The sequence below is a fragment of the Bufo bufo genome, chromosome 1, assembly GCF_905171765.1.
Source record: "Bufo bufo chromosome 1, aBufBuf1.1, whole genome shotgun sequence".
Lineage (NCBI taxonomy): Eukaryota > Metazoa > Chordata > Amphibia > Anura > Bufonidae > Bufo > Bufo bufo.
In genome coordinates, this window is record NC_053389.1 from 108,255,140 (window position 1) to 108,268,643 (window position 13,504).

At 43.7% G+C, this 13,504-nt stretch overlaps 1 protein-coding gene across 4 annotated transcripts in view; it reads right to left on the reverse strand.

The window, feature by feature from the left end:
• ACAP3 (ArfGAP with coiled-coil, ankyrin repeat and PH domains 3) overlaps positions 1 to 13,504 on the reverse strand; it is a 156,682-nt gene that overhangs the window by 35,861 nt on the left and 107,317 nt on the right. For all 4 annotated transcript variants that reach the window (XM_040427696.1, XM_040427715.1, XM_040427704.1 and 1 more), the window contains exons 8-10: positions 13,367 to 13,462; positions 10,847 to 10,921; positions 7,264 to 7,275 (exon numbers count right to left, since the gene is read on the reverse strand). In XM_040427696.1, coding sequence (XP_040283630.1) covers positions 7,264 to 7,275; positions 10,847 to 10,921; positions 13,367 to 13,462 — 183 coding nt within the window. The remainder of the gene's footprint in view (positions 1 to 7,263; positions 7,276 to 10,846; positions 10,922 to 13,366; positions 13,463 to 13,504) is intronic.

Genomic DNA, 13,504 nt, shown 5'->3' on the forward strand with positions numbered 1-13,504 from the left:
GCCCATAGCAACCAGATTACACCTTTCATTTTCCAAAAGGAGGTGTGAAAAATGAAAGGTGGAATCTGATTGGTTGCTCTGGGCAACTAAGCCAGTTCTACTTTACACCAGTTTGATAAATCTCCCCCATTAATTCCTATATAATAGTACCAATTCACATATGCAATCCCAAGTTCCAATATAAACAAAAATTCCCAAACAGAATCACTAATTCCTATATAGTTGTATCAGTTCCTATATAGACCAACCAATTCCTATATAGTAGTACCAGTAATCATACGGAATGACCAGCTCCTATATAGTAGTACCAGTAATCATACGGCATGACCAGCTCCTATATAGTAGTACCAGTAATCATACGGAATGACCAATTCCTATATAGTAGTACCAGTAATCATACGGCATGACCAATTCCTATATAGTAGTACCAGTAATCATACGGAATGACCAGCTCCTATATAGTAGTACCAGTAATCATACGGAATGACCAGCTCCTATATAGTAGTACCAGTAATCATACGGAATGACCAGCTCCTATATAGTAATACCAGTAATCATACGGAATGACCAGCTCCTATATAGTAGTACCAGTAATCATACGGAATGACCAGCTCCTATATAGTAATACCAGTAATCATACGGAATGACCAGCTCCTATTTAGTAGTACCAGTAATCATACGGAATGACCAGCTCCTATATAGTAGTACCAGTAATCATACGGAATGACCAGCTCCTATATAGTAATATCAGTAATCATACGGAATGACTAGTTCCTATATAGTAGTACCAGTAATCATACGGAATGACCAGTTCCTATATAGTAGTACCAGTAATCATAAGGAATGACCAGTTCCTATATAGTAGTACCAGTAATCATACGGAATGACCAGCTCCTATATAGTTGTACCAGTAATCATACGGAATGACCAGCTCCTATATAGTAGTACCAGTAATCATAAGGAATGACCAGTTCCTATATAGTAGTACCAGTAATCATACGGAATGACCAGTTCCTATATAGTAGTACCAGTAATCATACGGAATGACCAGTTCCTATATAGTAGTATTAGTAAGCATAAGGAATGACCAGCTCCTATATAGTAGTACCAGTAATCATACGGAATGACCAGTTCCTCGATAGTAATACCAGTTCCCATTTAAATTATCCGCATCCCATGCCTTACCAGCAAATACTCCAGTCGGCCGAATATCTTCATTTTGCAGCAGCTGCGGACGCGTCCTCTGACAATCAGGCGTACAGACTAGAAATCCATGTATCAGCAGCGGTCAGTCCTGACGTGTCCTGAATACTAAGGAGCCATCTTATATCCTTTAGTCTTGAGGTGGTTCTTGTGAAGCAGCTAGGGAGCAGACGGGACTGACATGGTGCCTGACCAGGTACTTGTGACCACAAATGATGGAATGGAGTCCACCAGCTCCAGCCCGGGGAGGAGGGGGCATTAGCATACAGCTGTCACTTGTTGGGCAGCAAAAGGGAAGGATAAAAGCTGGGGACAATGCATGTTTATTGACTTACTCTCCAGGCCACCGAGGTAATGCTGCTAATGTTCCTCATCTTTGGAACCCATTTAAAGGCACCACTCCCCCTTTACACCCTGTTCAAATCACAAAGGCGCTCCATCCATTCTCATCTGAAAGGATCGGGGCGCTGATAGGCTAAAGAAGCACGCGCCAAGGGTGTTAATAAGAGAGGTCCATCTGTCTTCCCCTCCTCTGACAGCAGCCATGCTTTAACCTTTTCACCACTACTACTATACCTACTAGGAGGTATCGGATTGCGGACGCACGTATACAATCCTCAATACCTTCTGTTTTCCTGAGGGGAGGCTGGGGCTGGTATACAGTCTAAGGCTGGAGGAGGACTGCTGCCATGCTTTTCTACGCACATAGCAACACTGCAGTCCATAGAAATGCATTGGGGTTGCATAAATGTGAGATTTACTAAGAGAAATGCACCAGAATTCTAGCACAAATTGCACCAAGAAAGTGAATAAGAGCAACCAGCTCCGTCGCTGTTTCTACCATGCAATGCATAGGGTGAAATCAACGGCAGAATCTTAAATAATATGGCTGACTTTTGACCGATTTTTATGTCTCGTGTGGACTTGAAAGTTACACTAAAAGGTGATATTCTCCAAAGTCCTCTACAGTAAAATTCCTTTAAGGTATCCTTCGATAATCCAGAAAAGTCTGATAATCCATCATAGGAATAGGACAACAAAACGAATGAACGCACTGAATGTATCACATGACAAACACCGACGCTGCCTGATGGAACCACATCAAGTAGAATAGGGATCATTGGGTTCTCACCATGGAGTCCGCTGTTTTACTGGACAGAATAACATTGCAAGTTATGCTATTTTATGGAATGTGTGATGGAGACTCCTTCATGTATGACCGATGCCGCATACAGAAAAACTACCCACCCACGGTGACCAATGTGGCCAAAGTCATGTAGCCATTGGCTAACTAGAGTGGGAGTGGAAATATATATAATATACACGACACGTATACGATTATGATCTTTAGGGCAAAAATATAAAAATTATCAATATCCAAATTTTTTAAAGGCATCTGTCAGCAGATTTGTCCCTATGACACTGGCTGACCTGTTACCTGTGCCCTTGGCAGCTGAAGACATCTGTGTTGGTCCCATGTTCATATGTGCCCGCATTGCTGAGAAAAATAAAGTTTTAATACATGCAAACGAGCCTCTAGGAGCACCGGGGGCGTTTCCGTTACACCTAGAGGCTCTGCTCTCTCTACAACTGCTGCGTCCTTTCCACTTTGATTGGCAGGGCCTGGTGTGATGATGCTTACACTACCTGATCCTGTTGAAGTGCAAAGGGTACGGCAGTTGCAGACAGAGCAGAGCCTCTAGGTGTAATGGTAACGCCCCCGTTGCTCCTAGAGGCTCATTTGCACATATCAACGCTTCATGTTCCTCAGCAATGCGGACACATATGAGCATGGGACCAACACAGATGCCTTCAGCTGCCAAGCGCACATGTAACAGGTCAGCCAGTGTCATAGGGACAAAACTGCTGACAGATGCCCTTTAACAGTACTTACAAAGTTTAGGACAATTTTAGGGAAAATTACATTATCCAAAAACAATTATTTCATCCACATTACACTGCATACTCCAGTGAACATTTTCCTTTACACAATGTGACCCTGGATAATTGAAAAAATATATATCTACACATGCATCTGTCTTGCCTTGTGCACAGCTCTTGGTAATGAGGTTTTCCTTTGGTTAATGACATGTCCACATTAACCCCTGACCTATTACTGACTAACGACTGTCCCAGGAATACTAGAACTTCACAAGTCACAGACAATAGAGACGGCCTCGCTCACCACATGTCACCTCTCATTCCTGTGCTACACTCTGAAAAGCACTTGTGGGTGAGGTCAGTTGTAAGGAACTTCACATGGAAAACGGGGTGGTTTACAGGGATATTGTTTTTTCGGGTTGAAAATGCTAAATATGAGGACTTTAGGGACAAAGAACAAGAAACAAAGCATGCATGATGTTATGGTTGGCCACCTTCTAAAATCGTACAACACAGTCTTCAGCTTTGTGACCATAACCCTTGCACCGATACCGCAGTTGCGGATCCGCAAAACACGGATGGCGCAAATTGCGGAACGGCACGGACAGCCATTGATATAACTGCCTATTCTTGTCCGCAAAACAGACAAGAATAGGACAGGTTATATTTTTTTTTGCGGACCATGTAACGGAGCAACCGATGTAGACAGCACACGGAGGGCTGTCCGCATCTTTTGTGGCCTCATTGAAGTGAATGGGTCCACATCCAAGCCGCAAAAACTGCGGCTCGGACCAAAACAACGGTCGTGTTCATGAGGCCTAAGGGTAATGGTCCTACTTCTGGAAGCTCTAGGGACGAGCCATTATCGGTGAGGTTAGCACTGGTGTCTTGCAGCGCTGGGGTCCTGGGTTCGAATCCGACCAAGGACAACATCTGCATGGAGTTTGCATGTTCTCCCCATGTTTGCCTGGGTTTCCTCTGGCTTCCTCCCGCACTTCAAAGACATATTGATAAGAGGAAAACCATGAGCCCTACTGGGTACAGCCAGCAAGTGATGACAGGTCTGTAAAGCGCTGCTGAATATGTTGGCGCTATATAAGCGAGTAAACAAATATAAATTACAGGTAAATCATAAAAATCAAACCAGTACTTTAAGAGTATGTTCACATGCAGATTTCTCTGGCAGTAAAAAAAATCTTATTATAAAATTTTAATCGGTGGTTGAAATCCATGGCCGACCCTCAGATATCTACTGGGGCTTTGCACTTTGCCTGTCCCAGACTCAATGGGGCAGATTTACTAATGAAAATGAGCCCGTTTTTTGGCACAATTTGTATCACATTTACTATACGTTTTACACACTTTTCTAAGCTTTTTCTAGGGTTTTGCTAGAAAAAGACATGGCTTCACTAGAGAAGGGGCGTGACCTAAATGTGGCCCCATGCACCAACATTTTGGCACATTTTTGCTTTAAAACCATGGCAACTTATATGTTGTGCAAATTTAGACTAGACAGTTTTTTGGCGAACGGAGAGAATTTCAGCATAAATCTGGTGCAGGATTTACAACCCTCCAAATTCACAAAGGCCAATGTGCCAGAATAGTAAATTCGTCTAACGTAAGACTGTGATTCTTAGACAGTGTAAGGTGCGACACTATTAGTAAATCTGCCCCAAAGAGGCTGGCTAATCTACGTGCGCCGCACGCCATGGTGTCAGAGAGTTTCCCCTCCTGGAGCCAGAATTGAAATCCACGTGGAATAAAATCAGCAGCTGTATGAATGGCAATGCAGATTTCCATAGAAAACTATAGGACTTGGATCTGCAGCAATTCAGGCGGATTTCAGGACGGAACAAGGGTCAAAATCCGTATGAAAAAAACACTGCATGAACAAGCCTTTAGTGAAATACCAGCTTCATGGGCACCAACATTTGCATTGACACACCAAGATTAATGCGGATGCCCAACCTGCGGTCCTCCAGCTGTTGCAAAACTACAACTCCCAGGATGCTCGGACAGCCTACAGCTATCAACCTACAACAGGGCATGATGGGAGTTGTAGTTTTACAACAGCTGGAGGGCTTCTTGTAATTATACCTGCTCACTGCTGCAAGCAGATAAACAATAAAGGGAAGGAGCGCGGCCTTCTCCTCAACCAGCTGATCGGCGGGGATGCCGGGTGTCGGACCCCCGCCGATCCTGAGGATAGGTCATCAATATTAAAATCCCGGAAAACCCCTTTAACATGTATGTTCTTTTCAACGGTAATAGTCACTGACGGCTCCTCTATGCAGCCTTCCATTGTATGTGCCGTTTACCCTGGATACGCCCCAATTAGATGTGTTAATGGTAATAATACGGTAAATGAGGTTACATAATGCCACAAACCGGATTTGTCTCCGCTTTCTCTCAATTTTCCATTCAATCGGCCAAAATGTCATTATGGTCTGTAGAAGTAAAACCGGCTGCAAATTTGGAGCCAGAATTGTATTAATATGCAATGTTTTTCCGAGACCTGTCTACACTTCTGACGTCCACATGAACCTACCCGGACTCCAGGACACACAGTGATTTGTTGTGTGACCTTCTGCCCCAGACTGAATGAAGATGATAACACAGGGAACATTTCACTATGGTTTTATAGCTGTTTTATAACATTTAGGAGAACATCACCCTAGGACAGAAGAGTCTGGTACTTCCAAGCTGCCGCATCTTTTCCAAGTTTCTTACAGCACAAGCATTGGGCCTGGGGTCAGGTTTATCTGCCTCCATGATGTCCATATGCCCCCAAATGGCACAGGGAAAGGGGTCGTCTTCGTAAAGCACCCCTTGGATGTTTCTGATTGTGTGAGGGTTTGAGAAAATCCTTCAAAACACTAAGTACGGTAGCTTGTGAGGATGCCACTTCTTCAGCAGATCTTTAGTACGCTCAGATAATCCTCTCTTACATTCTGGATACTGAGGGTATGGCAAACATCTGGAAGTTTGGACACACTGCCCCTTATGTATCAGCACCAGAAAATGTGTCCTTCTGCCCACAGGAACACATCAGTCCATGCTTAAATTTTCCAGCTGAGTTTAGAACATGAAAGCTGAAATCTGATTGGCTGCTATAGGAACAAAAGGTCTTTTTTTTTTGGCAACGTTTTGATATTCGAGGCTCAAATCTTTGTAACTTAAAGGCCTCTTTCCACAGTCCAAGTCAGCAGGTTATAGGGGGTGAGAGCTGCATTTACAAGCAGCAATCACGACCTCCACATGGGGACAGGCGATCACTCATCCCTACAGAGAATCGGCAGCAGATCCTTGTATACACAGCCCAATGATTCTGGTGTGGCGTTGCATGAACAATGCTTTCATCAGGTGATCGGTGGCACCTTTACATAGGGCAATTTTCCGAACATCAGGACCACGTAAATGGGCCTGAAAGTGCATCTGTCAACAGGATCAACTCTATTAAACCATACTGCTTGGTAGGGTTTATTAGTGTGAGTGCAATGACCCCTCTTCTTGTGGTTTTGGAGAAATTAATTCCTATAATTTGATCCTAATGAGGTGCTATCCCCTTGGACCACTTCTCCACCTCTGCCATTCACATTTTGCCGAACATCCTTACTGTTCAGATGCCTGGCAATGAAATGGGAGGGAAGGGATGCAAATGAGCTCTTAACAAGCTCTGCCTCTAATGCCACCAGATGTAAGGCAGCTATCCTATAAGTCAATGTCCATCTCTTAAAATAAGCCTTAAGACATGACTTGGATATTAAAGTAAGCCAGCACCTCATCTGCAGACAGCTGTTTCTGGGTGATTGCCCCTCATCAGTGCAGAGCAGAGTACTGGCTTAACTGGGCGAGAGGCCTGTGTCCGGGTCAGGGGGGAACTAACTCTCCTTAGGGAGAGCGCACCTTAATCAGTGTGAGGAGACTTATAGGCCATACATGCTCCTCTGGAAGGGATGCAATGAAATCTCATGCATGCGCCAGCATGAGAGCGGGGACAGCCAAATTAAATCCACAGCGCATGCGCAGGCTGTACTCTGGTTCACTAGGGTTGATCGTGCTGACGGATGCTCTATGGTGTATTCACTGAGCATAAAATAGAAATACAACCTTTATTGAGACCCAAAGTAATATCTATTCATGTTAAAGCAAAACGTAAGACCGAGTATTAGGACTTACCTGGAGTAGGGTCTGCTCGTCGGGTAGTCATCAGCAATGCAATGGGAAAAAACAAGGGGAAAAAACCTCATGAGCAATCTCTCAATATCAGCGCCTTATGAAAGCATGCAACATTTGGATTAGTAAAGGTCCATTTACACGGGTAGGTAAATGAGGATATAGCAGGCGGACCGGAGCTTGTTTTATTGCATCTTCTATAGACATAGTCGGGGCACCAGGTCTCTCAGATAACATCAATTTAGAGACCATAAAACTTTCACACTTCTTATCTGTAAGATAATTAAGGACTCATTCTCAAGATCTTTGAAAGGTTGTTCTGTTATTTTTCAAATGTCCATTTATTCCCCCATGTCTCTGTTCTTATTGTATATGTATTGCTGTTTCTTCATATATTCTTGTAGTACGCCTGATGAAGGGACTGGTGATGTCTTGAAAGCTCACTATGTAACATCATTACTTCTAGTTTTGTTAGCCATTAAAAGGTATCAAACCTGCAATACTCTTATTTTGTTTCTCTTAATAAGAGCCCGAAACTACATTGCATTTATATGTAACACTATTACACCTCAAGATAATCGTGAATTCGCATGAACGCTCGCTAGCGATGATCTGGCAGTGTAATACTCTAATCTATTACTCAATGAATGAGCAAACAATGGTTTACACAATCATTTGTTTTTGCCCGTCTCATGTTTCCATTACAAGTGACAAGCAGATGCCTGTTCACATGAGGAGATGGCGACCAACCATAAAAGATGCACTCAATGACAAATTACCACCTTTCGCGGTTCGATCGCTGGACATGTTTACATTGGGCAATGATTGTGAACGATCGTTTGGGCGTTTACTGCCCCGTGTAAATGGGCCTTAAGTGGAAATTCCAGTAAAACATCCCGTCCCACTGACATGAAAAAGGAGAACAGGATTATTCTTGGTATCAATGATGATGCTATCAAGGAGATTGAAAGGATGTAAAGCTAAAAAGAGTTACTAAAAATAACTCTAAATTTAAAGGGGTTGCCCGAGATTTTAACATTGATGGCCTATACTCATGATAGGTAATCAATATCAGACTGGGGGGGTCCGACTCCAGCACCCTGTGCCGATCAGCTCCCGTGGGCACTGCGGCCTCTTTCTAGACCGGTGATGTCATGTCAATCGCTCACATGGCTTAGGTGCAGCTCAGTTCCATTCAAGTGAATGGTCTGAGGTGCAATACCAAGGACAGACACTATCCAATAGATGGCGCTATACTTGGTAAGCTGCAAGGAAGCCACAGGGCACACCGGATCACCTCAGCAGTCTGTTTAAAGGGGCCTAAGGAGGAGATTTATATTTTTGGTTGTGGTTGGCTACCAGAGTGAGAACTTTTTGAACAAGTGCACTCTCCTCTAGAGAATAGTCTAATGAATTACAATCTGATCTCATAGGAATCAAGGGTTGAAGTGATTTACAAAGCTGACGGGATCTATTGTTCGGACAGATGTCGTTACATAGTCACGCAGTATAAATACCAGGGCAGAAGATTACATTCCGGGGTCCAGGGTTATCAGAAATACAGAGACAATCTGCAACCAGACAAAATGACAGTGGACAGTGATAGTCACCCACAGATATTAGGTGTATTTCAGCCTCCAGACCCTGAACGAGTGGCAGCTCTCAGGTAGAGAAATGAATCGTCCATATGGTTTCTCCCCTGAGAGAAGCGGCGCCACAAATTTCCCCCCATGCACAATGCAAACACAGGACTGGGCGTACAGGTTTTGGCTGCAGCCGTCTAGTATCTACAGGCAATAGGTTTGAGCGAATCCAGCTTTGGATCATAGATCCAAAATCGATTCATTCAAACACTTTGTTTTAATGAAGTCTGGAGACCTGTCTCCGTACAGCATTAAAATGTATTGGCTCCGTGAAGGCAAACTTCTATATTTTTAAAAACATTTCGAATTAGCCATCCAAAGTCGGGATTGGTACCGGCTGGTACCTCGGTACCAAACCTGACTTCAGATTGCTATTTTAAAATGCATTTAAAGACTACCGAATTAATTCGCCAAAGTCTTGCGTAACTTCAGCTGACACAAATTTTGCCTCTACGGAGGCAATACGTTTTAATGCTGTACGGTGGCAGCATTATAATCAAAGTGTTTGACCTAATCGACTTTGGATCTATGGTCCGAAGCTCGATTGACTCAACACTAATGGACAGCTGAAAGGGGTTGTCTGGTTTCCAATACTGATGACGTACCCTCAGGATACTTCATCAATATCAGATCGGCGGGTGTCCGACCGCTGTGTTCTCTTCTCCGTTTACCTGCTCGTCGTGGACGTTGCAGTGGCCAGCAGGTGTAATTGCAGCTCCTCCGCATTCACTCCAAAATATATGAAGTAAATGGGACGGAATATGAGATTGGAAGGGGTCCGACTCCTGGGACCTGCCACCAGCGCTCCGATGAATGCCGCAGCCTCCTCACAGCTCAACAAGCACAGCGCCATACATTAGCCAGTGGCTGTGCTTGGTATTGCAGCTCAGCCCATTTTCTCGAATGGGGCTGAGCTGCACCTAGGCCATGTGACCGCTGAACGTGACATCACTGACCTAGGAAGAGGCCTAAGCACTCATGGAGGAACCACAGCCTTTTCATACGGCTGATTGGGGGTGGGGGTCTTGGGAGTCAGCACTTCTAACCTATTGATCAAAACCTTTGATGCGTCACTATATCAAAAGTTTTTAAAAGTACAGGTACACTTTAAAAGGATTTTCCTGCTTTAGACAACCCCCATCTATACATATCTGTTTCTGTAAAAGTTGGGTGAACAACCAATAGCTGTGATTCCAGCTCTCATTACTGTTGCTGGAAATGTCCAGCTTTTGTATACTAATATCCAATACTGCGTTATCATGTAGATTGTAAGCCTCACGGGCAGGGCCCTCTCTCCTTCTGTACCAGTCTGTAACTCGTCTTGTTCATGTTTAGTGCAATTGTCTGTATTATGTACGTGCACCCCACTATCATATGTACAGCGCTATGGAATGAATGGCGCTTTAATAATAATAGTAATAATAAACATATACAGTCCACTATATCTGATCAAATTTTTTGAAGAGGCCGCAGAACTCCAGGGAATGCTGTGGGCTCTTCCTAGACCAGGTAACATGCAGCTCAATGAAATGGGTCTGGGCTGCATTACCAGACCCAGCCACTATACCATGTAGGGCGCTGTGCTTGGTAAACTGTGAGAAGGCTGCAGCACTCCTCTTGAAACAGCTGATCGGCAGAGGTGTCAGGAGTCAGACCCCCACCGATCAGGATATTCTGAGGATATGTCATCGATATTGTACTCCAACAAAACCCTTGGAACCCAGCATCTGGTCATCCAGAAAGTCTGGTCATCCAGAATACATTGCCAGAGTAAAGGAATTGTACTTGTAAATTCATTCCATAGAGCTATAATGACTTATCGAGTGATATTGATCAGTTCCATCCTAATGAATACTGGCCGACTCCGGCTGAGTCTACTTCATTACTAAATCAGCAGTAGAAGGTTATGATATATTTCATGGCTTCCAGCTCGGAGCACTTACCCTTTGCTGTATCGTGGCATGCTTGTGTTCCATCTCTCTTTTCTCTACAGCCGAGTCAATGACTAATTGGTCCAACTATGGAGAAATAACATGGAGTTACGGTAATATATTTCTGTTATGTGTGCGGTACAACACAGAACCATAGACGAAAGATGGCAGTAATGACCACATGGACCATCTGGTCTGCACAGGTCACAGAGCATGTCTAGAAAACTCTCCCATAGAAGTCAATGAGGTCTCCTCCTGACCATTGTGTCTATGGACCATGGGGCTGCCGTAAAGCAATTAGTTTAATGCTTTCTAAATTCTGTTGAGAACAGCTCAGGCAAGATGGCCGCCCCCATAATCATGTTCAGAAAACAGAATTAAAAAATGTGTAATCTGAAAATAAATCTGGTTTTAACTGGTAGCTAAAATTTTTGGTGACACATTTCTGGTGAGAGAGAAAACTCTAAACCATAACTTTTAAGGGATGAATGATTCCAAAGAACGCTACAGGTGTGTACAACTAAATGGATATAAATGCGCGATACCACTTAAAAAATAAATTATATTGCATACAATGTAGTGGGGAGCTGGAAACAAATACAAAATGGGTGGAATTGGAAAAGAACCAAAATTCTGCCACAGTTTTATGGGTTTCATTTTTCCAACGTTCCCGATGCGGTAAAATTGACCTGCTATATTCATTCTCTGGGTCAGTATGATTACAGTGCTACCACATTTACATAGTTTTAGGCTATTTTCACACTAGTGGCAAGGAACTCCGGCGGGTGAACAGCCTGTAGGATCCGTGCTGCCGCTGGTGCACGCGTGCCCCCGGTCAAACGCTCCGACCCCTTTGACTATAATGGGGGCGGCACAGAGTTCTGGCGGCAGCACGACAGACATGCCGAGAGGCGGCCGGAATAAAACTACGACATGTTGTTTTAAAAGGGTTGTCCAGCTTTTTTTTTTTTTACTTTTTTAAATTTCAACCCATCCTGCTGTACCTGTGGAAAAAAATGATCTGATATTGCTCCTCGCTGCTCCATTCAAAGGTCTTGGACATGGTCATGTGCACCAATGGAGCCAATGACTGGTTTTAGCAGTGAGGTCTCTCTGACTGGTAGGTGACTCTAGAGTGATGTACCGCTTGGAGACCTGTCACCGTTGAGGCCAGTCATTGGCTGCAGTGGTGCACGTTACCCCATCCATCTGGAAGTTTACAGACAGGGATCGGAAGACCAGTGAAGGGACCCAGAACAAAGCTGCAGAGAGCAGGCTTATCCACAGGTACAGCAGGCTGCCATCAAAATTTTATACAGTAAAAAATTTAATTAAATTAAAAAATAAATAAATATGGAAACCTCCCTTAAGATAGAAAATTATTTAAACATTATTTAAACATCTTCTGATGAGACAATTTCTCATGGCTAGAAACTTAAGTAAACTGAGACAGACTGGTTGCTAGGGATATGATGCCTGACAACCCAATTAAAAAGACTGTTGTTAAGGAGTGTATCCCTAGCAACCAGTCTGTCTCTGGTTCTCATTTGATAAAATGACAGCTTTTCCAGTACGCATATCTCATCGACTTCTACAACCAGTGAGGCATCATCCAGTACACAGACCCCCCAATATACCAGCTATCCAGTCACTACAACCTTCTGATGCCTTGATGACTTCTCATGAATCCACTAGGGCTCACGCACAGGAACGTTTTTTCTTTCCGTGTCCGTTCCGTTTTTTTTTGCGGACCGTATGCAGAACCATTCATTTCAATGGGTCCACAAAAAAACCCAGAAGTTACTTCATGTGCATTCCGTTTCCGTATGTCCGTTCCGCAAAAATATAGAACATGTCCTATTATTGTCCACATTACGGACAAGGATAGGACTGTTCTATTAGGGACCAGCTGTTCCGTTGTGCAAAATACAGAATGCACACAGGCGTCATCAGTATTTTTTTTGCGGGCCGCAAAACACATACGGCCGTGTGCATGAGCCCTTATAATGGAGTCCGTCAGTTTCCACTGTTTTTGACAGCACTGCAGACTACATCATTACTGCTGTCAAAAATGCTGGAACCTAGCATTTACTTTCCGTTATTTGCATTCTGTATACGGAACCATTCATTTCAATAGATCCGCAAAAAAACTGACGGTACTCCGTATGCCTTCCGTTTCCGTTCAAAAATAAAACATGTCCTATAATTGTCCGCATAACGGACAAGGATAGTACTGTTCTATTAGGGTCCAGCTGTTCCATTCCGCAAAAAACGGAATGTACACGGACGTCATCAGTATTTTTTTGCGGACTGCAAAAATACTGAAAAAGCCATACAGTTGTGTGCAAGAGGCCCATGTATGGTAAGCTTCTCAGGAGACCATTCATGATGCTGCTCCCATACTTGGTCTGTTGTCACATTTACTCTCTCTAGGTTTATGACGTATTCCAACATGCGGGTAACAGGGTAATGCCCATCACATGCAAGAACGTAGGACATGACGCTGAGATATCATCCCACGGTTTCACGCACCTCTGAAGCCAGCTTCTTCATGTATGGATTCAGCTCATTTAGTAAACTATATCCTTGCTGGAAGAAAGTGTATTGGGCATGCATGAATGACAACATCTAGGGAAAAAAGAAGAAAATATGGGTTATGACTCATGTTCA